Source organism: Apaloderma vittatum, unplaced genomic scaffold (genome assembly GCF_000703405.1).
Source record: "Apaloderma vittatum isolate BGI_N311 unplaced genomic scaffold, ASM70340v1 scaffold4695, whole genome shotgun sequence".
NCBI lineage: Eukaryota > Metazoa > Chordata > Aves > Trogoniformes > Trogonidae > Apaloderma > Apaloderma vittatum.
In genome coordinates, this window is record NW_009718721.1 from 84835 (window position 1) to 112308 (window position 27474).

General features: G+C 39.7%; 1 protein-coding gene across 1 annotated transcript in view; it reads right to left on the bottom strand.

Moving 5' to 3' along the window:
* PTPRZ1 (protein tyrosine phosphatase, receptor-type, Z polypeptide 1) overlaps positions 1-27474 on the bottom strand; it is a gene marked incomplete at its 5' end in the record, with an annotated part of 98063 nt that overhangs the window by 46233 nt on the left and 24356 nt on the right. The window contains 6 exon segments of the mRNA XM_009870347.1: positions 7098-7248; positions 7811-7968; positions 12310-12376; positions 12636-12731; positions 14159-14310; positions 16136-16315. Coding sequence (XP_009868649.1) covers positions 7098-7248; positions 7811-7968; positions 12310-12376; positions 12636-12731; positions 14159-14310; positions 16136-16315 — 804 coding nt within the window.

Here is a 27474-nt window from a genome sequence, read left to right on the forward strand (position 1 = left end):
TTCATCAGCTATAATAGGATTAACCAGGTAAACTAGTTAAACAGGTAAACTGCAGCAGATTGCTTTTAAAGGTTAAAAAATCTATCACATTTGAATTTCCTCTCACAGAAATTTGAATCTTTTTATAGTACCTAAAGAAGAGACAAAAGGCAAACAGGGAGAGGCTAAGAAATAACGGGGTTAGCAGGTCCTCTAGTTTCAAGTCTGCCATGGGCAGGGATGCCTCCCACCAGACCAGGGTGCTCAAAGCCCCATCCAGCCTGGCCTTGAACACTTCCAGGGATGGGGCATCCACAACATCTCTGGGCAACCTCTTCCAGCATCTCAACATCCTCACAGAAAAGAACTTCTTCCTTTTATCTGATTTTAATTCACTTTCCTTCTATTTAAAACCATTACCCTCCATCCTATTGCTACACTCTCTGACAAAGAGTCCCCCCCCTTTTTTTTCCTGTAGCCTCCTTCAGCCACTGGAAGGCTGCTGCAAGGTCTCCCTGCAACCTTCTCTTCTCCAGGCTGAACAACCTCAACTCTCTCAGCCTGTCCTTATACGGGAGCTGTTCCAACACCCTGAGTATCTTCATGGCCCTTCTCTGGACCCACTCAAGTAGGTCCATATCTTTCCCGTTATGCTTTAAGGCACCATCTAGACATCTGCTGGATTCTGCTCAGGCAGCTGCAGTTCTGGGTCTGGCTCACATACGCCTCCTTTGTGAGCCTGGAACCTGCACTCCACAAGAAGCCTGATCAGCAGCTACCCTTGCATGTCTTCTAGCCCTCCAATACTCTTTTCACCTGACTCAAGTAAGATGAATGCTTCTATACTCTTCTAGACGTACAGATGTACCGATTACCAGTGTGCTAGAAATTTATCCATTTAGATATTTATCCATTTAGATATTTATCCATTTAGCCATTCAGATTTTAAACTGCCCAAGTACCTGTGCGCGGCTTGATAATAATATACAGGCAAAGACAGATTAACCAGTGTGAAAAAGTTACATTAGCAGAAAATGTAAATTATTTAGCTGAAGCTGAAAAGTGACCAGCAAGTTGTGATACATGAAAAAATAAAGCAACATCACATACAGCTGCATAATTAATGGCCGGTTTGGGTTTGGGCTGAGACCTCATTCTCCTTCCGTGCTCTCAACCCCTCTGCTGGTAGGGGAACCATTGCAGATGATGGCCAAAAGTGGTCACGAACTTTTGTCCCCAACTTGAGAGCTCTGCAACTAGATTTGTTCTGATGTGGTTCACAATGAGGGCCAGGGGTTCCTGACGTTTCCCATTATAAATCTCTCTTCTCATTTCTTTGAAAGTGCAGAGTTTTTGCACTTTGGTTAAAATGCTCAGACAGCTCAGGGGCTACCTGCCCCTGCCCTAGCTTTTGGGAATTTCCTTTCCATATGCATTTTCGTATGTACTGAAAAGGCATATTATTCAGTCTATTGCTTCATTTATTATCTCGTTTCTACTGCTTTATTTAATCTACTAGACTTGTCAAAATCACTGACCAGAGTACATGAAGTTTATTTTGAATCTTTTAACAATGTAATTAAATCTTACATATTAAAAAAGTGACTAGACAGATACATTCTTATTACAAACCTTTTAGCTTGACTTTTGTACAAGTAATAATCCTTCTCTAATTGGAATAAAAGAGAAAAACATATTTTTCAAGTCTCAGAACGTGTTTAAAACAAACTTTGGAATCTAGCAAAAGAAAGCAAAACAAAGTATCTACATAATAAAAAACACAAGTGTAGATCCTTTGAAGTTCTTTTAAACGAAGTGAACACTACGATATGCTTTGGCAGACAATACTACATTTTGAAAGGAAGGAAAAAATTCTATTAACTTTGCAATTTGCCACATGAACACCGGAGGGCACTCAAACCCCTCAAAAAATACTTTGAAAAATAATTTTTCTTTCTTCTGTACACAGGTGGGCAGCTTTGAGCCGGTCTGGTCTGAGCTACTCAACGGAAAATAAGAAGTAATTTTTTGTGTGTGTGTGTGTGAGCTAACAGTGGAGGCAGTACTAGTCTGTGTAATTTAGGTGAATTCTGTAGCTTGCCAGGCTTTGAATCTACCGTGCTGTGTATCTGACATGCTATTTTAGTCACTACACTGTATTCTTCTAATTGACGTAAATGAAGAGCAAACTAAATAAAATAAAATATAATCTCAAGTTGTGTACATTCTATTCCTTCACTAAAACTTGTTATTCCACCCCTTTGCCACCAGATGGCAAAAGGAAATCATTAGACCAGCAAAGAGGACTCCCTTCTCGGTTCTGAGCTTTAAGGGAGAAAAATTCCGATTTCACTTTTTTAAGTGATTCATAGAATCATATCATAGAATTGCCAGTGTGTGGCAAAAAAGTAGTCCTTCTGTATTTACAGTCTACCCTATCTCTGTGTCAGAGGTGGAGCAGCACAGTAGATAACCTGTGTGGGGTTGACCTTGGCTGGTCACCAGCTTCTCTCTCACTCCTTCTCCTGAGCAGGACAGGGAAATAAAACAGGATGAAAAAACACATGGGTGAAGATAAGGAAATCACTCACTAATCAATGACTGACTGATCAATATACCTGACTTGGGGAAATTAATTTATCACCAATTAAAACAGAGTAGGATAGTGAGAAACAAAACCAAAACTAAAAACACTGCCTCCCTACCCTTCCCTTCTTCCCAGGCTGGTTACAGTCAATTCATGTCATCGTTGACATGTGAAATCGTAAGGGCATAAATCTTTACCCCTGGTCTTGCAAGAGAATTTAACTAAAAGAGCTGCTAAGATTTACACAGTTTTATTTTGCATAGGAAAACAGGTTGAGAAATACTTTTTACCAATATATAAAAAAACCTGCTTGGATGGCTGGGCACAAAGAGTGGTAGTGAATGGAATTAAATCCAGTTGATGGCCATTGACAAGCAGCGTTCCCCAGGGTTCAGTGTTGAAGCCTGTTCTAGCCCTCTGGATAGGAGATTCACTTCACCCTGAGGAAGTTTGCAGATGACAACAAGTTGGGTGGGGATAGGAAGGCTCTACAGAGGGTTCTGGAGACATCAGATTGATGGGTCAAGGTCAACTGTGTGAAGTTCAACAAGCAAATTGCCAGGTCCTACACTTAAGTCGCAACTACCCCATGCAAGGCTACAGGATTAAGGAAGAGGGGCTGGAAAGCTGCCTGGTAGAAAAGGACTTGGTGGACAGCCAGCTGAACACAAGCCAACAGCGTGCCCAGGTGGCCAACAGCAGAAGAAGGTCAACAGCATTCTACCTGCATCATGAATAGTGTGGCCAGCAGGACCAGGGAAGTGATTGTACCCCTGTACTTGGCACTGGTGGGGCCCCACCTGGAATCCTGTGTTCAGTTTCTGGCCCCTCACTACAAGAAAGACATTGAGGCAATGGAGTGCGTCCAAAGAAGGGCAACAAAGTGGGTGAAGGGACTGAAGAACAAGCCTTATGAGGAGTGGCTGAGGGAACTGGGGTTGTTTAGCCTGGAGAAAAGGAGGCTCAGGGGAGACCTTATTGCTTTATCTACAACTACCTGAAAAGAAGTTGTGTTTCTTCTCCCAAGTAACAAACGATAAGACAAGAAGAAAGGCCTTGAGTTGCACTAGGTGAGGTTTAGATTGGCTATTAGGAAAAACTTCTTCACCATAAGGATTGTCAGTCATTGGAACAGGCCGCTCAGGGAAGTGGCAGTCATCATCCCTGAAGGTATTTAAAAGACAGGTAGGGACACGTGCTTAGGGACACGGCATAGTGGTGGACCTAGCATCGCCAGGTTAATGGTTGGACTTTAAGATCTTAAAGGCTTCTTCTAACTTAAATAATTCTATTACTCTATACTGTCAGTCTTGAATTTTGTCAGTCTTGAATTTTAAGAACCATTGTTTTCTATGTCTTTTATTATATCCAAGAAGATTAACAAGAATCGTGTTACAAGTCTTATGGTTTTTCTGCCATCTGAGGTTGGTGGAGATAAATCATTACAATTCCAAAAAGCTTTTGGAGTTGAATCCTCAACTATGGCTGTAAGGATTAGCTGTTTTAATCTTCTTAAATATATACACACACATATGCACACATACATATCACATAGGAAAATTATATGTATTGCTAAGCAGGCTTGGGGAATGAAGTATCTCCCATGTCAGCAGGAGGGCAGTGCTTGTATACCAAGAACGTTGAGGTTGACACTGTATGAAAATTTCTAACAATAATCGCTGAAATTAGTTTATAATTGAACAGAAAGATCCTTTTAGCCCTTTTAAGGAAACCTATCTGTATTTTAAAAAGCCATGTATTAATAATAGCAATAAATCAAGCACTTAATCTTACTGCCTAATGAAAGTCTACACTGAATCCAATAGGAGAAAATTGGGATTCTAGATTTCACAACACAAATTAATTTTTCATTTAACTACTTCAGTGAGATCCACTCTTGTCATTTCTCTTGCATTGTCTACCGGGATTTCAAAGATTATTTCTTCTCTGTTGGCCACAAGAACTCTGCAATATTAGATATGAAATACATAAACCTATTTTCTCTTAGGGACTTAGGCATTCACATTACAGTTTCTACATCTCAATACTTAAGTTTAATGATTCCTAAGGCTTTATATTTACCTTCTCTTAAAATGGAAGTGAAAATATTAATGCTCCTTTAATACTGAAATTAAACAAATACTGTAATTGCATTTGTGTGCATATATATATGTGTGTGTACACAAATACATGTATGTGCATGTTGTGTTTACAGAGTGAACACAAATATTAACAGAAATTTGAAATATGTCATAGAATCATAGAATGTGTTGGGCTGGAAGGGACCTTTAACGGTCATCTAGTCTGACCTCCCCGCAGCGAGCAGGGACATCTTTAACTAGATCAGGTTGCTCAGAGCTGTACCAAGCCTGACCTTGAATGCTTCCAGGGATGGAGCCTCCACCACCTCTCTGGGCAACCTGTGCCAGTGTTTCACCACCGTCATTGTGAAGAACTTCTTCCTAACATCTAATCTAAATACAGAAAGACTTGAAATCTAGTGATCCCTTTCTGTCCCTCCTTATTTATGGCCAAATCAGAATATTTAACCTACAGTTTGTTACTTTAAATACTTAGTTTGGAATAAATACTAAATGTGTTTGCCGCCACAGTAATGCAAGTGCAAGACACTTTTGTCCTAAACTCAGTAGGCTGATATTCCTTTGTTAGGTATTATACAATTCTACCTTTACAGAAATTTTCTAGGCATGGTGCAACATATTTTATCATAAATACTTTTTATTTTAAATGGTGTAACTCAATGCAGAAGACAATCTCAGTATCTTTAGTCTGGACACTCCTTCCTTATCTGTACGGATACTAAACTCTGCGAAGAGACAGAAAACTCACAGAACCTCTCTTTGATACAGGCAGAAATGCGACTGGCTGGAAGCAACGTGCAGTTTGATCGCTCACACCACTTTGGACAGCATGTGGAAAGCTCCTTAAAGTGTGCGCACAGGGAGTGGATAGAAAGAAACAGGGGCCTGTCTTAAAACAGTATTATGCAGCTTTTCTGCTTGTCACCCTCCATGGAAATCTAGATTAGGATGGCACAGCTGAAAGCAGCTTCCTTCTGTTGCAGTGACTGAGCTCAAGGGCCAAGACCAAGGTCATGGCAGCAACACAACCACCTGGGAGGAAAGCAGATTGCGGGTGGCAGAAGTCCTGGTCTCTTGTCTTCAAAGATCCTTTGACTGTGACAATTCTTCACTGTAGACTGACACCTATTTATAAAGGACTGAGAAGATTCGTCTCCTTTGGACAACATGGACCTGTGACCTGTCTCCCAGAGACCTTCATTAAACAGAGGAATTTAGGGAAGCATGATCTTTCTTTAAGTTAGGCCAAACTGACAATGTCCATTGTAAATTTGGAAACAGAAATTCATTTAATTGTGCTGCAGTTCAATTCCATGCTCCCTCTCCAAGCTTCAAAATTACAAGTGCTACTTAGTACCTGAACAGAAAAAGCCTAACAGAACAGCTATTCCATAGCTCAGACCAATGTAAAAATAGTTCATATCCTGGGCACTCATCTGAGGATGTGTGACAAGCTGAGGTCAAAACAGAATTGTCATGGACTGGTTGTGGAAACGAGGCAGTAAAGCTACCTTGTGCGGCACTGCAGCAAAACAGTGTGATGATGTACTTGTTGCCGGGGAGCCAGCCCCCTGGCAGTTCTCAACAATGAACATTTCCTAGCTTGTATGCAAGTTTCATAAACAGGTTTCTTCCAGCAGGAAAAAAAAATTAATCCACCTGACCACAGTGCACTAAAGTGAAACTACACCTCTTTCTAATCTGGAAAACATCTACACCACATGCTTCACTTACTTGTCTATGTCTAAACCAGCACAGTTCAGTGCAACTGAGTTTAAGAATCTACAGGTATCCCCAGCCAAGTGGCAACATGATGTCACCAAATTACATGTTTGCTATTTATTCTTCTGTGCTTCTGAATAAAGAAATCATTGACTTCTGTATTTAGTGCCAGATCTTGTTTCTCATTACATACCATGCTGTTTTGACCATATAACCTTCACAAAATTCCCTGAGGTTTTAGGTAACACAGAGAATGGAATCTGGCTTTTGGGATTCTCTGCATCTGTCACTTTCTCAGCAGACTATGTGAAATGAATTTGGTGACCTCACTTCAGCCTCTGTTAGAAAAGCATCCACATTGTACAACAAAGAACCAAATAGGTTTGTAAAACAAAATCTTCTTGCAGTCCCTGAAAAGGCAGCTTTGTTTAAGTCTGAAATACACTAAAAGGGCAGTGCAAGAAAGCTCGAACTGACGTGATCTTCACTGAATGCTTCGTAAAGACAAGCATTTAACTTTCCACTCCATTTAACCTGATGTGTTTTATGATTCCTATTTGTTTTCTCTGAAGTGATAGATTTATGAGTAATAATACAGTATGCTACCTTCTACGCAACTTAAAATGAATATCTTCATACTAGGATGAATCTTCTATTGAAAATAGTCTTTTAACCTGTGAAGAGAGGAATGAGTATTCAGTAAGTACCTGCTTCATGAATTTCTTCTTGTCCAGTGTAAGAGGAAAACACTTGCCCAAAGAACTTATACTGTTGTTCGCGAAAGTTGTTTTGCAAGTAGTCCATCAGCATAACATAGCCAGACTGCTGCATCGTAAGGACTTCGCAGAATACAGCCAACTAGAAGAGTCAAGAAAAAAAAAAAAGAAAAATAACAAATTAACCAAATTCTGCTAACAGGCAAAAACCCCAGGGAAAACATGATGGGTAATGCCTCCCAGTTGAGTTCTCCCAGGTGGTACTGAACTTTTGTCCCTTTGCACCAGCAGTATATCAACAGTTTACTTCAACTATTTCTCAGCCACTCTGCTGTTGGAGCTATGCTCTACCCAGTCACCACCATTTAGCTGTGGGAATATGGAAATGCTGTTTCGCACTCCTCTTTATCTGGGCTAGAAGTCCAGACAGCCTGCAGAGTTAGGAAGTATGTTCTTATTCTCCTTTCTAAGGTAAGAAATGACTTAGAATCTAGTACTGAACTGAAAAAAGGAAAAGGTAACACACTCAGGTAACTATTATGGTTTCCAAGTTAATGGCTGCATGAAAAATTTAAAAGTAGCTAAAAGACAAGCTGGGTTGTTGGGCTGGCAATGTATGCTATAAGCCTTTAACATATACATAGCAACTGCTTTTCTTTGGCGTTATGTACAATTATTCGGTTTTAATACATGAAATAAATTACCTGGTCTTCAGAAATACTAATGGTATCTTTAAATACAATCCATTCAACTGTTTCAGAGCAGGGAGGAGTTGATAAAGACCCATTATAAGTGTAATATTTGTCTGTTGCATTCGGCAAAAGGTTCAGCAAAATAAATGGTTCTAAGGCAGCCTGTTTTCCTGTTTAAAAAAAAAAAAGTTTTTAGAAACGGGTAGTTAAAATACTGCAGAAGCAATGAATAAATGGAAATCACACTCTTCAAAAGAGCTACCGTTATAGGAACATGCTAATTTTGAGACTATTCAAAATTTGGCCTCCAGGAAGACTAGCATAGAAATAAATTGCTGAGCTTTTTCTATTTAGTTTCTCACTATTTAGTATTGTTTAGTAACAACTTTGATTACTAGGGAAGGTGTAATGAGTAACTCCAGTAATTATTACCCAGTACGCTAGTTCACAAGAAGTTCTTCACCTGTACGTTTGCATGTAAATATTCAAGATGCCAAATCTTTGTCTCACCCAAGAACTTCAAAGAAGAAATATGTTAAATCTCTGTTCTTGGTCTCATAACATGGCTTCGAAACCTCCCTGAACTTGGTCAGCTTGTTGAGTTTCTCACAGGATCTTAAGCTCTGCAGAAAATCACTGCCTGGGAAATTGTTGCCATGTTAAGACCTGAGACATTATTCATGATGGCAGAAGCAGAATTTCTGTGAAACAGGGATCTTTCAGATGAGGTTAATACAGTGACAAACTGTTAACAGCTTTACACAAAGCAGAGAAGGATGCAAAGAATTCCCCCAGGAGAGTATGATCATTCTGTTCATTGTCCTGCGAAAATAATATTGTGTCTTTCCAGTCAGCAGTTTACCTGGTACCTTGTCAGCTGGGAGCATGTATGAGGAATTGCTGGGAGTCCATCCACAGAAAGCTAAGTTCATGCTGGTATCACCACAGAGTCCAGCAACAAAAATCAGCAGAAAATGTTACTGACTCCCTCAAGGCAGGTTTTTTCAGTCTGTGACAAGTATCAATCTCATGACAATTATCTGTCCTGTTGTCTGGTGCATCCAAAATAATATTTGTTTTTCACACTTTGCAATAATGTGGATACTTATATACCTTACTTCAGTCTAAAGTTACTGATTTTAAATTTATCTCCATTTGATAAGTATTCACTTATGAATATCTAACGAACTTTAAGACCACGCACTGACTTGTAGTTTTACAAATATGCTACTTCTCAAGCCTTGTACAAATGTCTGATCTATCTTTGTCTTCATAATCCATTATAAATTTGGCAAGAGCAGCAAATTACATTAACAGTTGGCTACAAATCATCGATGCTCTTCTTCCGTATAGTGACTGTTCCACCGAGTTCAAGTTTAATAGCTGGCTCCTCCTCTCTCTCTTACCCACATGTCAGGAAAGGGGAACTTTTGGCAGTGTGGAGCAAAGCCCATCCTTCTATTTCTCAACCTGTTAATCAACTTTCAGAGAGAAGCTATCACTACTATCTCGTACGTGTCTAGGTAATGTATTCTTCCTTCAGTAAAAATGCACAGCCAGTCCATTTCATAGAGATGCTTGTGGAGATGAAACTTCTCACTTAGAGCCGGAATCCTGCTATGTTTTGCAACTTCGGATTTTAAAATGTCCTTTAACGTGACTGACAGTCTAGATTCTAAAATCAAACACCTACAAAGAAACTACGAGAAACAAGACTTTGTCCATGAGGCACAGGACTGCCCCTCTGCAGAGCATGAGAACTCAGCAACTGGGATTCAAATAAGCACAACAGAGATATGACTGACAAGGACAGATCATGTACATCGCAGACAAGGATAGATCATGTGCTATTCAGTTTTCTTCAGGAGGAACAACTTGATTTAGTCATGACCTGAATTTTCAGAGTTCATTTGCATTTTATTCAACAAAACGATATTCTGCTCGTTTTTAAAGTGCCATGTAGGGGCTGTATCTTGAATCTTGCTGCTGATAGTTTTACAGCTCCTTCCAAGGTTTTAGAACAGTATCTGCCTTGATGTATTACTTGTTCTCCTTTGTGTTTCATAGAAGATGGCACACAAAGATAATGAATCTTAACTGCTTTACACTTCCCTCTCCTCTGTCTTTGCAATTTGTGAAAGTTACTTTCTTTTATATTTCTTGAATGATGTATATTTTCTGGAGAAGAACAATTCTGATTTTAGTGTCATACTTTTGAAAGCTTTTAAAATAGGAGACTAATACCTTTTCTGGCGGGGGGGAGGCTGGACTAGATGATCTTTTGAGGTCCCTTCCAGCCCCTAACATTCTGTGATTCTGTGATTACTTTCAACTCATCGATCTTAAGGGGCTTTACAAAGCTCAAGTATCATTACATATAGAAAACCTGAGACAAAGTTAGCCATTCACTTAAGGTCATGGCCATGATGTGAATAAGCATCCCTGTTCAAGACAGTGCTCATTTGTCTTTATTCTTCTGTGAGACCATCGTGAAACTGAGTGCGAAACAGAGTCCACATCTCCTCATGCATCCTCTTAAAGTCCACGTGCTCTGACACCACACCATGAGGAATTCTGAAACACCGAAGTGTCAACATTTGATTTGAATGATGCTAGTACAAATATAATTGGATTACTTCAGATTTACACAGGAGCTACAGAAAAAAGAATTCATCTTCACTAAGTCTACTTGTAAGACACATCCTGGATGGCTGCAACAGGGTTACTTGGCTTCCAACCACATATAAAAATCCAGAAATGTATGACTAAGAAAACTCAAGAGAATAAATCAGGTGTTTCTCTTGATTTAACATTTAAAGAGTTGCAGATTTCCTCATGTTAGATATATTTATTCAGTTACACTTATTGCTGTTATAAATAAATCATAGAATCACAGAATATCTAAGGTTGGAAGGGACCCATAAGGGTCACTGAGTCCAACTCCCTACTCCTCACGGGACTACCTAAATCTAAACCATGTAACTAAGAGTGTCATCCAGATGCTTCTTGAACTCTGACAGGGTTAGTGTTGTGACCACTTCCCTGGGGAGCTTGTTCCAATGACCAACCACCCTTTCAGTGAAAAACCTTTTCCTAATGTCCCATCTGAACCTCTTCTGATGCAGCTTCACTCCATTTCCTCATGTCCTATCTTTCCTTCAGAGAGAGAAGATCAGCACCTCCCTCTCTGCTGCCCTCCTCAAGAAAGCTGTAGACTGCAGTAAGGTCACTCCTCAGCCTTCTCTTCTCCAGGCTGAACAAACTAAGTGACCTCAGATGCTCCTTGTAAATCTTGTCCTTGAGACCTTTCACCATCTTGGTCTCTCTCCTCTGCACACACTCTACTGTCCTTATATCGAGACACCCAATGCTGCACACAGTATTTGAGGTGGGGCTGCGCCAGTGCGGTGCAGAGTGGGACAGTCACCTCCCTTGACCAGTCAGCGATGCTGTGTTTGATGCACCCCAGGACACACTTAGCCCTTTCTGGCTGCCAGGGAATACTGTTGATCCATATTAAACTTGCCATCGATCCAAGCCCCTAGATCTATTTCCTCAGGGCTGCTCTCCAGCCTTTTGTCTCCCAAGGTGTACATATAACCAAGATAATCTTCTCAGATGGAGAATGTGGCACTTAGAATCATAGAATTGTTTAGATTGGAAAAGACCTTTAAGATCATAAAATCCAACTGTTAACCTAACACTGCCAAATCCTCCACTAAAACATGTTCTGGAATAGGACACTGGAACAGGCTGCCCAGGGAGGTTGTGGAGTCTCCTTCTCTGGAGCCATTCAAAACCCGCCTGGACGTGTACCTGTGTGACCTGCCCTAGGGGATCCTGCTCTGGCAGGGGGGTTGGGCTAGGTGATACTTTTGAGGTTCCTTCCAACCCCTCACATTCTGTGATTCTGTGTGAAGCGCCACATCTACACGTCTTTTAAATACCTCCAGGGATGGTGATTCCACTACTTCCCTGGGCAGCCTGTTCCAATGACTGATAAGCCTTTAGGTGAAGAAGTTTTTCCTAATATTCAATCTAAACCTTCCCTGGTGAAACTCGAGGCCATTTCTTCTTGTCCTATCACTTGTTACTTGGGAGAAGAGATCGACACCAACCTCACCCCAGCCTCCTTTCAGGTAGCAATAAGGTCTCCCTTCGGCCTCCTTTTCTCCAGGCTCAACAACCCCAGTTCCCTCAGCCACTCCTCATAAGACTTGTTCTTGAGACCCTTCACCAGCTTTGTTGCCTTTCTTTGGACCCACCACGGTACCTCAGTGTCTTTCTTGCACTGAGGAGGCCAAAACCAATCTCTTGTTCTTGTTAAAGTTCGCAGGGTTGGTGACTGCCAAGCTCTCTGGTCTGTCCAGAAGACACTTACTTTTTCTAACAAAACAGACGTGGCTGAGCTCTAGAGAATCACGCTCCCCAGTACCTTTAAGGTTTCATAATTACACTGAAATGGCATTTAAGTCTAATCAGTAACAAATAAAACATGGAGGCAGACTTACCGAAACGACTAACACTATCTACTCCATTAATGATTGGATTATAATCTGGATTATCTTCTAGTCCAATCTGTTAAAAAGAAATTGCATTTTTTTAACAGTACCGGCTTCATGAAAAAAAAATTGGAAGTTGCCATTTAGCAACAAAATTATAAATGACTTAAAGCAGAGCAAACATATTTTGCCCATTTGCTTTTCTGTAAGATAAATTAGAAAGAAACATGCAAATTTTCAACTCAGTGATCACACACTGGAACCAGTTAAATTCAGTTTGAACATCTCCCATGTTTCAAAGCTTGTTTAATGACACAAAGATATATTATGTTTACCTCAAACAAAATAGATAAAGCTCTTAACTTTCCATTTCCTTTAATTGCCTCTTCGAAATTTGTAAACTGATCTGCATCATAGCAGTAGATTTGCATCTGCAAATAAAAATATATTCAAATGTTAGATATATATCAAGAACTAAAAAACCTAATCAATGCAGTTATTTATATTCCCACTTTGAGAAAAAATCTAATTACAAATATATGACCTTTCTATCTATGTCACATGTGTTAACTGAAGACACAGAATGGAATCCATCAGCTCTTCGCTATCTAAAAATGACTTCTCCTGGAAAACCACTAAGTACACAGGAGTTATCCTTTCAAGGAGCACAATGCTCTCCGTGGATAATATAGTAAGCTGAGATAACTTGCTGGTAGTGGACATTCAAGCTAGAGCACTAAGGGGAGATGAATCTTAAAATCCGTCATAAAACATAAATATTGAGGCAGGACGGCCCTACTGCATCTGCCCTGCAGTAAGTGCAGAGCAGCACTGGTCATAAAAGATTACCAGGTATTTTGTGCCCACATTTGACTGCTGTCACAGGCATTAGGTTTGTTGCACCCCTTCCTCTCTTTCTCTGGCTGCAGCTGGGAAATCTCCAGCACCAGATTACCAGCATGAATCAGGGAATGTCCTGCTCCTACCAGCTTTTCATGTGATAGAGAATATTCTAATTGCTGCCTTGGCAGGACAGGTGGAGTGTGAGTGGGAATTTTCAAACGGCTAAGGAGTTAAAGGAAATTACAGTGCCCAAGGAGAGCTTCTGGCTCGCAACTCTCCATGAAAAACAGGACAACCTTGGTTCTATTGCTTTGCTCTGACACAGAAGCACAAAGTGCTCAAAGTAAGGAGCAGCATGGCTGCCTGCCACAATTATGTCTTTTCACCTGGAAAATAGTCACAGTGCCACAATGCCAGGGTTGAAAGTGTGGTCTGCAGAGCACCCTCGTGGATCTCAGCAGGAGCTGATCCGCCCCATCTCCACGCTGCTGCAAGCTGTTCTGCCAAACCAGCCAGGGGTACACTGGTCTGGCTGGTTGTGAATGTGTCTGCACCCAGGACCTGCTCTCACGTGGTGGCTCCTGGCACGCTGCTGCCACAGCTCCTTCCAGCTCAGTGACACGCGTCGCGCTTTGTCTCGGTGCAGCCCAGCAGCTCCCATGGGCTTTCAGCAAAGCCTCAGCTTTGAAAAGTCCATTTACACTTTAAACAACCAGCTGCTGGGGAATATGATGGGCCAAACTCACAGAAGCTTAACTGTCAGTGGGAACCTGAGTTCTGTGAGATCAGAAGGACTGACTCCTAACGTCATTTTAGAGGGTGTGTGGAAACACAGAGTTTAGACATCCTCAGCATGCCACAGAATAATGCTCTTGTCACTTACATATTATTCATTTGTATTTAAGTGAATGATTGAATTTGCAAATAGACTTTAATCAAGTGATAAATAATATCTTTTTACACAATATTACTTTTTGCAAAATGACAAATCATCAGTATCTATTCTGCACTTTACCTCAAGAGGAAATTTTCGTCCTTCCAAACTATGTTCTGAACCGTCTGATGACACGTTGCATTTTCCCCAGTGAAAAGTGATCTTGCTTGCTTTGAATACCGTGTCTAAGCCACCTCCACTTACATAATAATCATTTGTCAGGTTAATTTCCACTGAACAAAGAGAGGGGGAGAGAGGGCAAGAAAAGAAGCGTCAGTATAAAAGCCAACCAAGGCATTTATTATTCTCATATTTTAGTATTAGGTGCTAAAAGGTAAATATGATATGCCTTTTCCCCTGTATCTCATAAGCAATTTGATGGGAAATTGGTTATTTAATCAAAGTTGAAGTGTGGTAATTCACTATTAACATGGGGAAATATATTTCACCTCACGCTGCAATTCATAAAACAGTCATCTAGTGAAGTGTTCTGTTACTGTCTGAAACTAGCCACAGAACTATGCTAAGAAACTCAGAAAACTGGCTTAGCCACCAATCTGATCCTCTAAGAACCTTCCTGAAAGCACCTGTGTTTTTAACAAAAGGAAAATATCCCCCCCCCCCCACATTATTAATCCTAAAACAAAAAGAAAAATACCCCCCCCCCCCATTATTATAACTATAGATAAAAATCATGAGGCAACACATGAAAAGAAAATTTTAGCCGGTTCCTTGAGGAACTGTCCTGAGACCCCTTAGCTGTGGAGCAATCTCCCATGGAAGAAGGTGATGACAGGTCATCAGGTGGACATAACTGTACACAAGCTGTAGATGGGACTTGGCACTTGTCCTCTGGAGGGAATGAGCAGGGTGGAACAGCTCCATGTTTGGCTTTCCCACCGCCGGTGACTATGAAGTTTGACCTTTTGCTAAAACAGCACTAATGGAGTTCAGTTTTGCTATATTCCTTTCCTCAGGACCTTGAAGACAATCTGAACTGCAGATCTTAGCAGCTCCTTTCATAACATTTGAACTGCTGCAGATGAGGGAGAGCTCATTTCACTTTTATGGACTTCAAAAAATCTTTCCTCAGGGATCTCTTGGAAAGACAGATGAACTATTTATCTCATCTAGTAAGGCAAGAAGGAAGTAAGTAATTTGTACAGCAGTATGACGGAAGTACATGATGGGGTCAAGACAGAAATTAGGAACAATGACATTAAAATACACTAAACTAAACTAAAGTGACTGGCCTAGGGGTCTCACTGGAATTGGCAGAAGGTCAAAGACAGTTAAGTGATCCCCTCCTCCATATCTGCACCTGAAATAAGAAAGAGTACTTCCAACAAGCAGCTTTTAGTTACCAATATCTTTGATTTATACAGTGAAGTGGTTGCAAAAAGACTTGTCTGACAACGTAAATGCCACCATAAGCTTCTTTTATGTTGGGAGAAATAGGCACTAGCAGGCATAAATCACTTCTTTCTAAAATACATTTCAAAGACAGGTACAACAAATGGGGCCATAAAAGCACCTACTTCTCTTCTTTGACTGTAAGAAGTCTGAGTAATTCAGATGCAAGAGTTTACATTATAAGAGTCTATGTGTAGATGAAATGAATCCCATCCTGGGTTTTTTGAAACCACAATTCATCCATGAAGAACTTTCAGATGAGCAGGTAATGTAGTCAGACTTTTAAAAAATGGTTTTTGTATACTTTAGTTACAGATTCCAGATAGGCAGCAATAATTATAATTATTTCAGAAGAAATGCTAAATTACTGTTTAGCTTCAATGAAATGCTCATGATGGGGTGATAGTAATGATATGAATGCTTTGACTCTGTGCACATAATTTTCAGTTGTGTTTTAATGGTTTCTCTATTATGCTTGGCTGTTGTGATCATCTGTGAGGTTTTTGATGTAATGGATACATTCAGAATGCAGAAGCTAAGGAAAAGTGAAATGAAAATGCTTCATTAAAATTCCTTCATTGATTGTCCATCCTGTATCACTTTTCTGACCTCATTTAACTCCAAACATGAAATCTGACTTTTTACCTGTTTTGCCAGTGTTGCGAATGAAAGTATCTTCCACAGTTTCCTTTTCCCATCCATGGAATTTAAGTTTCTTCAGATTCACATTTACTTGGGTAAGATCTTCATCTATATTAATAGGAGATTGTTTGGCACCATTGCAGGCTGAATATTTCTTTCCCCAGTTCTTTTGATTCAAAGTTCCTGGAAGTCAAAACATTTTTGGTAAATACATTTAAAACCTAAACTGGCATCCATGTATTTTTTAATGTGGGAAAGATAAAACACAGTTTGCAATCTCTGACCAGAGTAGGTGCCCTTCTTTCAGGCCTCATCTGTAACAATGCTTAGCACATGATTGCATCCTACCTTCAACAGTTAAGTCACTTTTTTATCATTTTAGACATCATACATACATGCTGACGAATCTTTTGGGAAAGCAGAAAACAACAAAAAAACCCCTCACACACAATATACTGAAATCATAAATAAAACAGAGGGAACTAAGCTTTCAGGTAAAAGAAACCGACACTCAAAAAACCTTGGGAATTACTGCAAAGCCCTCCTTTCCAAATAATCATACGAATATCATTACATCCCTTCTGCCCAACGAAGTCAGCCACCCAATAACATTTTTAAATAGATAAAAGCAGTAGGATCTTTACCAAAATCCTTACGCAGAGGAGAAAAAGGTGAAGTGATTCTATGCTGAAAAAGGAAAAATGTTAGTGATCCTCTGGCCAGAGAGCCTGGCTGCACAGCCCAGCATTGCCCGTGGAGGTCCTGCCTGGCCACTGAGCACTTTCTCTGGGGCACAAGGCCTGTGTGGCATCTCCTTGTGGCCAGCTCACACACAGACAGCACATCCTGAGCCAAAGACTTGGTTATTTTCTGTACAAAATGCTCAACGGATCAGTGCGAGGGGTCAGCAGCTGCTCTGAGAATCTTTTATTTAATGTAGTAATATATATAATGTGGTATTTTTGTGTGTGTTTATGTGTTTGCATACATATAAATTTTTTTTCCTGACAGGCAATTCTGGTAACACTTCAAAAGGCTAATTAAAACCAAGAGTTGACTGCACAAACCTAAGAAAATATAATTGCTTCAGTTAGCTTCCCACTTACTAGTAGTTAAGAGCTAATATTAGTGCATCCAATGCACACATTTGAATTCCATTAGACGTGCTGAAATGAGCCAATGCTCATTTACAGGCTGCTGCGCTACATCCAAGTCTGTCAGCGGAAGATTTGCTATATTGTACCCCAGGCAAGGACAGCCCTCATATTGCACTCAGGAAACTCAGAGAGGGGAGAAGAGATGCAGCCAGTCCTGTAACCATGACGACAGGCAGTAATGCAAGATGCTCCTCTGGATAGCTGTCTTCCTAGAAACAAACCTGAGCTAAATTATTCAGCAAGTATCAAGTCAAGCGAGTTACCAGTATCACCTTGCCACATCTAGAAGTACAGCAGGTCAGATGGTATCTAAACCCATTTACTTCTTGGGAACAGCAAGAGAAGAAACTGGCGCAAGAGAAGAAACTTGGCGCAAGGGCCAAGCAAACCAAAGTGAGTTTAAGCCACAGGGTTATGAACCTGGACATTGTGCAGGTGGGGTTTAGAGCCCTGTACCAAGCAAGCAGCAGTTTCCTTGGGAATGGCACAGAGGCTATGGTCCAGCTCCTCCTCCAGTAATGCTTCTTCTCCTGGACATCAGCCATCAGTTACAGTTTACCACCTGGGCAAATAACACCATATTCTTATTTCTAATGTGCTTTTCATACGAAAAGAGTGGCTAATATTTCACCTTCTATCTCAAAAGATTCCCTTAAGAAATTCTGAGCCCAAGCCAACCAAAACATGGAGATGAAAATGCTCCTGTCTTCTACAGTGAATTTTCTAACCAATGTTGAAGGCTTTGTAAACTAAGAAAGCCGATTTTATTTAAATATAAACTAGAATAATTAACTTTTTTAACAGAAGGGCCTCTAAATGTGGTCAGATAGGCCAGAAATAACAATTGTCAGCTTGCCCTGTGTATTCTTGCAGACAGGCCCTTGTTTTCAGGTCTGCTTTCAGCCAGCTCAGTGATTTTCCAAGCTGCAGCAAACTCTTTAAAGTCTTTGCCAGTCTGGGCAGGGCTAGCTGCCCATGGCCATCCCCTGGAGTTAGGCTGCGCTCCCCACCATGTACTCTGTTTCTTTTGCTCCTTCCTTTTGCCACAGCCCAAGAATTCCCCAGGCTTCTGCTGTTGCCTCAAGGCAGTAGAAATCTTTCTCTTTCTACTGACATACCCGCTCCCATTGTTCACTTGCAGATGACAAAAAAAGGAAAAAAAAGAAAAATCTACCTTATCTATAAGAATGCTAGCTTGAAACCAACCAAGGACAAATGAAAAAAAAAAGTATTTCATGATTGCAAAGGCCAAGAGATAAGACTTCCAGTTAGAACAAATTAAGTGAATGCTCCATCCAAATCAACGCTTCTGCTGGCACATCTGAACAGCTATTTGACCACTGTTAAGCAGTTTTCTCCTCTGTGGTCCAGCAGTTGGTGTAGCTGAAAAAGCTCTGTAAGCGAAGGACATCATTGTTGCTTCCAACTGCAGAGGTACAAGTGATCTCAGCGCTGAGCAACACACACCATGTGGAGGCTCTCTTTCTACGGTAAAAATGATATTAAGCTGAGTAATGAGGAACAAGATCAGTGTACATTTTGCATATCAAGAGGATAACCACACTTGCACATCTGCTGAGAAGTCACAGTGTTGGTCAAAATCTATGGAATGAAATGTAGAGGAAATCAATGGCAGGCTTCAGTCTGGGGCAGGAACAGGGGGGATTCCAGAAGGAACTGGAGTTCAGTCATGATGACCCAAGTTACATCTGAGCAGCAAAATACACATTTATGCATAAATTCTGCAAATTTTTGATCAAATAATGGTTGTGTCTATATTAGCAAGCAGTGCAGACCAATATGAGTGGATTTATAGAGTGAAACAGTTGGGGCTGGGAACCAGATGTCCACACCATATGTATTTCAGAAGGTTCTGACCTCAGCCTAGCTCTGCCTGGTCTCATGGGCTGACAAAGTGCCTCAAGTACGTTTCTGCAGCACATCTCCCGTTTGGTATCTCTTGAGAATAGCCCACTTCATGCACTCTGAGACAACTCTACCTTGTGCACTAACGTTTGGCAAGTGGGGGGAGACAGGAGATTTGCCTGAGAAGTCCACTCCCTGACTACAGCATTAACGTAAATGCATCCAGTGTAAGCAGCAGGTGGTGAAACTGCTGCAGTTTGCATGACTTGCGGAAAGTCAAAGTAAAAGTGAAAGAACCAAATGTTTTTAAACAAGAGCAGATTGTTTTACTGTAGGTGTTATGATGGAAATCATAAATCAAAGCCGTGCCAGCCATTTTGAAAAATATTGTTGAAGCTGAGCTTTGAAAATGAATTCCCCCCAAACTGTATTTTGGAACTCTGAGGAGAATAAAAATGTGCACAATCTATCTTGAATAGTGCACAGAGGAAGCAATGTTTAACAAAGCTGTCAGCTCTGACGAAGTAATGGACAATTCACAATGAATAAAAATAAGCCTGAACAAAGCAGATTACGTTAGTGGAAGACTACCTATACCATAACCTTTACCACTTTTGCCCAGGGCAGAATGTCCAAAGAAAATTTTCCTACCCTTTCTTTCTGTGAAATATTCATATCTAACTCTGCTCCTCATCCTTAGTCCCAATGATCCCATCTCTGCCATGAGCATCCAGTTCTCGTTTTGGTCTCCCCTTCTGTCCACTGCTGTCTTTGGACATCAGGCCCACGGGGTGTTACCGCACTTCTGTCTTTGTAAAAATGCTTGAAAGAGAAGGATTGATCAGACACTCTCCGTGTGCCAGCCTCTGCAAGCAGAAAGACTAAGTAGAGCTGAAGACAAGCTGGGAAACCAAGTGGGCTCTGGCCCTCCCAGCAACTCGCCAGGACACAGGTTTCGCTGTGTGCCTCTGCTGGGCCATAAACCCTCATTATGAGGACTACTCCTTACTACCACGTATCAGTACTGCCTGAACAAAATACACAGTTTACAAAAAATGGAAGATATATTCTTAAAGCAATGGCAAATATACATAAAGAACTTAAAATGCAACTCTCACGTCCAATGAATGGGATTCTGAATATACAAAATGAATACTCTGCATTTCATCTTTGTACTGTATATGGATGATCTGAAGAAATACAATCTTAAAAATAATGCTTTGGGCTTTATGGGATTAGTAACAGTATCAGAAAATTGCATTAGTGGAAAATTCTACTTCCCAGCACTTCACTTCAGTAACTGTTGTTTTGACATCACAGAGTTTGTATTCTTAGCTCTTTTTAGAATCATGTTTTTCATAAATGGGCATACTCCTAGCCCCCTCAGGAACTATAAGAGGCTCTAACTCTAGCTTTAATGACAGTTACAGAAAAACAAATGCTTTTAATACTGGTGAAGAGGCCATACCTCCTTCACAGGCATAAGCTTTGAAACACAGGGGGGTTAACATCATCACTGTTAGATACTTTACTATTAGACAGAAATAGGGATATAATATAAGACCATGTAAGTTTTAGATTCTAACCAGTTACAAACACTGTTTCTCAAACTGGTAATAATGGGTGGTACAGAAATAATCACAGGTCTGATTCAGGCTTCACCGATACTACCTCATTTATTATTTTGTAATTTAAATGGACGTGAACTCGGGTTTATGTTATAGATAAAAGACAGAAGAGAGAATTCTTCCTCTCGATTTTTCATCAGCTTTTGCTTTCACAATGATATGGTAACTTTTATAAACATAGATTGGACCCATAAAGGAGATGAAAAATATCCCCTCTGTGTGGACTGTTAATAATGGATTTGCCTTATCAAAGATGTTACTGACTTACCACTTTGAAGTGTCAAGCAATTTCAAGGGTTGGTTGGGGTTTTTTTCATTGTTGGTGTTTTGTTTTTTTTTTTAATCTAAGATATGAGGTCAGAAAAAAGGCCATGAAAAGATTTGGGTACTTACACTGCGACAAAGTTTAAATTTAGATGCTCAATCAATACTGCTCTGAACGCAAAACTGTAGAGCTATTTTTTCCCATCTTTATTTCTGCTTCACTATTTAGATAGTGCATCCAAACTGGATGAACAGAGGAAATGGAGATCAACAAACCTCAGGATGCTTCATTCCATTAACAGCTACAACATTTAGCTTATTACCAGTTGCACAACGCAGTCTCTAATACTCCAAGGCAGAAGAATTATTTCAATTCTCATTCGGGATGAAGGCTGGCCAAAAGAGAGAAGTATTGCCAATATCCATCTTGTGAATGTTACCATAGTTCATATCACAAAAGCCATGACTTCAACACACTGAATTCTAAGGAAATATTTTGGTCAGTAAAAAACGAGGAAGGTTTAAGTTTTACATATTGCTGACTAGAAGAAGACACTTCCACCTTCATCCTCACTGTAAGATGAAGAGCCCCAATTACCCCCTTGATCAGTCTCATAAAGTTTATAAAAATTCTTTATATTGAAAAAGCCCAGACTTTAAACAGGTGAAATGACTTTGCAGGACAGAAGTTTTGCAGCGACAGAGAAGCAGTTTTGGCTTCCAAGTTTGGGCTTAGCTAATTATTATGCCCATCTCAGTGACTGAAACTGCAAGAGGGTAGATTTAGATTAGATGTAAGGAAAAAATTCTTCACCATGAGAGTGGTGAAGCACTGGAACCAGGTTGCCCAAGGAAGTTGTAGACGCATCATCCCTGGGAAGTGTTCAAGGCCAGGTTGGATGGGGCTTGGAGCAACCTGGTCTAGTGGGAGAGAGGTGTCCCTGGAAATAGATGATCTTCAAGGTCCCTTCCACCCTTAACCATTCTATGATTCTATGATTTAACTGCTTGTGGGCTTTTCAAGAAAGGACTGCTTTCCACTGTCTAGGTCACGTGTTCAAAAATGAAATTATACTAGCTATGTTAAAGACAGTTAGTGCACAGAGTAACTGAACGGCCACTCCAAAAAACTTAAGTAGCATTTAAATCTTCAAAGTCCAACTCTGATAAAGTAACTTGCTTTTTTAAATGAGCAGGAGTCACATATATTTATCCTGTGGACTTCTTGGCACACATACAGTGACAGAGAAATGAATGCAATATATTTTCTTACTCTAGGGTGTAATATTTCAAATAAAGCAAACAGAATCAACAAAAAAATCTAGTTGCTTTGATACTAGATGCACTCAGGCAAGCCACCACATCTAATGATTATTTTGTTTAGTGCCTTATTTGTCATTTTTGTATCTAAGTATTAGTATACCCACATTGCATTTTGTGTATTGTTTGTATGTGCACATAAAAATACAGTATATATTGTATAAATACAGGCAAATATGGACTTTTTCTGAGAATACCGTAAAAGATAGCACAGCATTAACCTGTCTTCAGCTGAACTTTGGCATATTAATCTTCCCTGTTCTTAATCTTACCCTTTATTAAAATCTAACATAGGAGATGAGTCAGGTAAATTCTGATGAAACATTTTGTTATCTTCAGATTATCAGATTTTTCTTGCATCTTTTGCTTATTTATTTGAACATAAACTTCACATCTAGGGTCACATGCTTCCTTCACATCTGTGGTCACCGAGACATTACTCAATAAAATAACCAAAAAGCAATTGAGTGAGAAATTTTCTTTTTTCACTTAAATCTCACAGAAAAAACCAAAACTTTCAGATAGAATAAACTATAGTTGTTGAGATACATAGGAAAAATGTAATTAGTATTTTTAATACAGTGGCTTTCTGGTGATTTTTCTTCCTGGGAGTCAGTCTGATGATTCATAGTCAGACTAAGTGAATTACCGAGCAAAATGCGTAGGAGGATAAATGCCAATGGACAGCATTCTTTCAGTGTAGCAACTGTTTGCTGTTCCTCTTCTCCTTCTTTCATTCCCTGATAAATCTGGCCATTGCAGGCTAGTTAGAAAATACGTAATCAAACATGTCTATGCCAGAGGAATACCGTTCATCACTGATGCTCCACTTGTAGTGCACTCAGTGGGGCAGCTGGTTAGACTAGGAAGAGGAAGATTATGGGAGAAACTCAGTCAACCTTTTAAGACACCTCTTTTCTATTTTCTCTTCCTATTGCTCCTCAATCTGCATATAAGCACTGTTAGAGAATCATGTAGCAATATATAAAGAAAACTTGCCATGTCATTTTTATAATTAATGTAGTGTTAATGTAGTGTTAAGATCTAAGCTATATTTTTCAAGTAAGTATTGAGGAAGGAAACATGGTACAGTGCCAAAGAACCATATTCTTTCTCCTGCTTTTATTTCTGGCAGTATGTGGAGCCCTAATTGGAAGCCCTGAATACCTTTAAACGTTTTTTCCTGAGGAATTCAGGCTGTAGCAGTGATTTCCTTTACCTTTAGTAATACTTAAGACCATGAAACTGAATACAACACTGTGGATCCACAAGGATCATTCCAAGATCACAAATAATCAGAGCTGAAAACACAGATGGAATACCTGGAGCTGACCCACCTTTAGGCGAAGAAATAGGCAACGCCTTTTGCTCAGTGCTGAGGAACACAGCTCATTACTTCCTTTCAAACACCATACAGTTGCACTTTTTTTCCCACGCTGCGTATCATAGAATTAGCTGTTAATTTTGTGTTAAGGCAATGTCAAAGGCCTGTCTGGTCTTCCACAAGAAGAGGACTCCCCCCCTGTTTTTAAGGTGTTTGGCACACTGCTAGCAAGGATGGATGACTAAAATGGGATGATTGCAGACTTTGTCCTCTAAAACCACCCTGAGTTGCAAAAGTAAAGCAACAGCTTTCCAACATGGTACAGCCCTGTCACATATCAGCCGGAAGGAAAGCTTACTCCCAAGTTACAGCTCCTGCACACAGAACAAGTGGATGTATATCGTCTTTCCATTAGTGAACGTGGGCGCAAATGAAGCTTATAGAGATATCTCCCTCTGCCCCATATCACGCAAGTACCATTCTATTAGAAACGTAACTGCTGCATATAACAAAAAATTGTGTAGACTCAAAGCTTGCAGCAATTTTAAACAGACCAGAAAATGCACTTTAAAGGACCATCAGCTGTAGCAAGGAAAGAGGAAGCAATAATCTGCTTCGAGTGCAGCATTTAGCATCTGTCTGCTGGGACAGCTGATGTAGTCCCAGGAGATGAGCACAACAAAACCCATCTTGAATGGCAAGAAACAACATTTTTACCAGAGTACAGATCACCACCTAAGTCTATTGAATTGTGCTATGATAGTTTCTGCTGTTCACTCTTCATTACTACCAAGTAGACTCTGCTGTATTTTAGAAATTATCTTGGGTAGGTACTGGGTACTCAGTACAGAAACAAAATGCAGTGATGAATTTTAAATTAGAGCATGTACCTTCCTTCTTCTCAGCTTCTCAACAGATCAACACGTCACTGAGAAAATGAATTTTCTCTCCTGTTGTGGCATCACCTCGCTCTTTCCCCCACTCCTCTTTCCCCCTTCTCTCTTTTCTTCTTCCTTCCTTTCTCCCCTGTTTTCCCTCTTTCCTCCCTCCCTTCTGAACTATTAAATGTTAATGAGCAGGCTGGTTAGTTCCATGAAAAGTCCAGTATTGTATAACACAAGGGCACTGTTTTCTGCTTAATTATGTTGCAATCTCCTAGGAAAATAACTTCTGTCAGTGCCAGCCTATCTACAGGAATTGTACATCTCATAAAGGCCACAGTCAAAGTTCTGATCCAAAGCTTTCTGAAGTACTATTAATAAGTAGGTTCTCCAGGCTTTGGATCAGATTGCCTTTGCATACACAAAAAATCACTGCTGAACAATACTAGTTGAACTGTGGATGCAAAAACCCCACAAATAGCCATGAAAAAAGCTAGCATTTACCCTTGAATAGAAAAAAGGTTTTTACTTCAACTGTAAAGAATAACATAAATATCCTGAAATGCAAGGACTACATAGAAAAAAAATCAAAATACCCAAACCCAAAACTAATCTAAAGCAAAACAAATACAAGAATTAAAGACTACTGGATTACATCACTCGCCTACCAGTTCTAGCAGCTGCCAGCAGACAAATTACCCTCATGTCCAAAAGGACACAGAAGTAATTGTGGTTTTTTGCTCCCCAGGTTCTCATTTTTACAGAGCTTCAATTTTTATAATATGAAGCTCCTACATATCTCCAGAAGAACATAATACCATGGGAAAGTAGGGCTCCTTTTTAGCATCTTTTAGCAGGATTTGGTATCACACTTCAGTGAGAATTTCAGTGCATATTATGTTTGCATAATGGTAAGGATAAGAGGAGGTGATGGGCAGGAATTTATTATATAGTATTATATTGAGCCATATGGATTTCTTACACAGAGCCATAGCTGTATGTGCACTTCTCTACACAATTTCTTATCATATTTTATTTTTTACTTTAGAAAGGCAATTCTAGCTTATAAAATGGCTCTTTAGTGAGGACTTTCACTGCAATATCAAAATTCTTAATTCTCTAAAAAAACCCCACAAAAATAAAATCCTTTGGAAAATGTTAAAAACCAACCCCCTTTTAGCATTTCACAAACCTTCCTGGAGGAATGATATTATTTTATTTGGACTAAATATAATTTCGGTGCTACTATTATGTTTCCATTTTGTCCACAGACTTTATTACAGGTACTTTCAGAACTGCCATAGCAATGCCAGTGGATGTATATGACTCTTCCTCTGAAATATTCCATGTTAAATTTAAATAATAGAATTACGTGATTAATCTTTTTTGAGACTATCATATCCTCAAAAACACTCTTTACTAACCTCTTCCACTGAGTGAGGTTTTGCCCAGCCCTAATGTGATAACAGCATTATGTAAATTACACAGTAGATATTTCTTTCAAGTATTTCTTCCACAAACATATCGTGCAAATCTGTTCTTTCCTTTGCAGATCTATAAAAAGGCTTTACCAGTTCTTGAAATCTTTCAATATTAAGAACTTTCAAATTCACTTTCAATGTTGAGTAGTTACTCTTCAAAAGGCACAGCTAAATGCTATCAAACTCTGACAGGAGAATCCTTGTCCATTAACAATATTTACCTTCACAGCTTTTCCGCTGTGTCCTAAAGCGGAAACTGAAAGGAGGATGGCAGCAGCATTAACTGCTACAGAGGTACACACTCCAGTCCTGCATCTCGGGGCAATTGTGGTCTCACATCTAACTCAGTCAGTAAACTCCTGTCCCTCTGTGGGTCTTGTAGTGATAGAACTGGCCTAAAACGTCTTGCTGCTGTTATGAGCACTGGTTTTTAGCTCAGATATTCTGAATCTAAGAATTAATTCATTGCATTGCTTGTATTGAGAAGAAAATAACACCTGCAGCCTAAGCGATTCCTTCTGAGACAAAAGTTCAAGACAGGGATTCCAGTCTTCCTATCGAAACTGCTTTAAATTCACTAAACTTTTCAATGGCTTACTACTTTTTTTTAAAAAAAATAATCTGTGGCTAATATACAGAATAATTAACTTCCATGAAGATTTGTGCCATCCTTTTTACTTTTTTTTTTCTCTGTGGATTAAAAAATATTCTCCTTTCACCTCTGCACATAGGAAAGCAGAAAAGCATCAGAGGAGCATGTTACGGTCTTTTTTTACACTGTTACTCAAGGATCAAATATGTAGGATACTTTTTATCACCTGCAAATACAGTCTTTATTTCTTTTTATGAAATAAACCACTCAAGGAGGAAGAGATCTAGCACATTTTACCACAGCTAAATAAATTAAAGGCATGTTTCTCGGTCCATTTATCTATTTTAAGTTAAAAGTTACTATGGCAGGAGCAAGAGGAACATGTGGTATTCGGGACACAGTAACATCATCTAACCATCAAACCTCTCCCCAGCGCAGGCGAGAAATTATCATCTACCACAGAGTTACACCGTTATTCACATAAAGGAAATCGGCCAGTCCTAAGGACTGGATGCACACAAGTGACTTCAGTACCAAGTACTCCAAAGTATCCAAGAATCCCAACACTTCTATAACTGGGGAGGGCTTCTATACAAGTAGATGAAGTTTTAGTGAAATTTTATCTAATGCTGCTTCTCCTTTCATTTTCCCTTTTGGTGGAAAGCATCAATTTTAAGGTCAGGAATTTTTTTTTTCTGCCCTAAAATTATCTTTAACGTAAATTTTATTTTGTTTTGTTATCTTGAAAAATGTACTTAAAATTACTGACATAATCGAGAGGCAATTTTTTTTAAAAAGAATGTTCTCTGTTCCGTCTGCAAGAAACTGG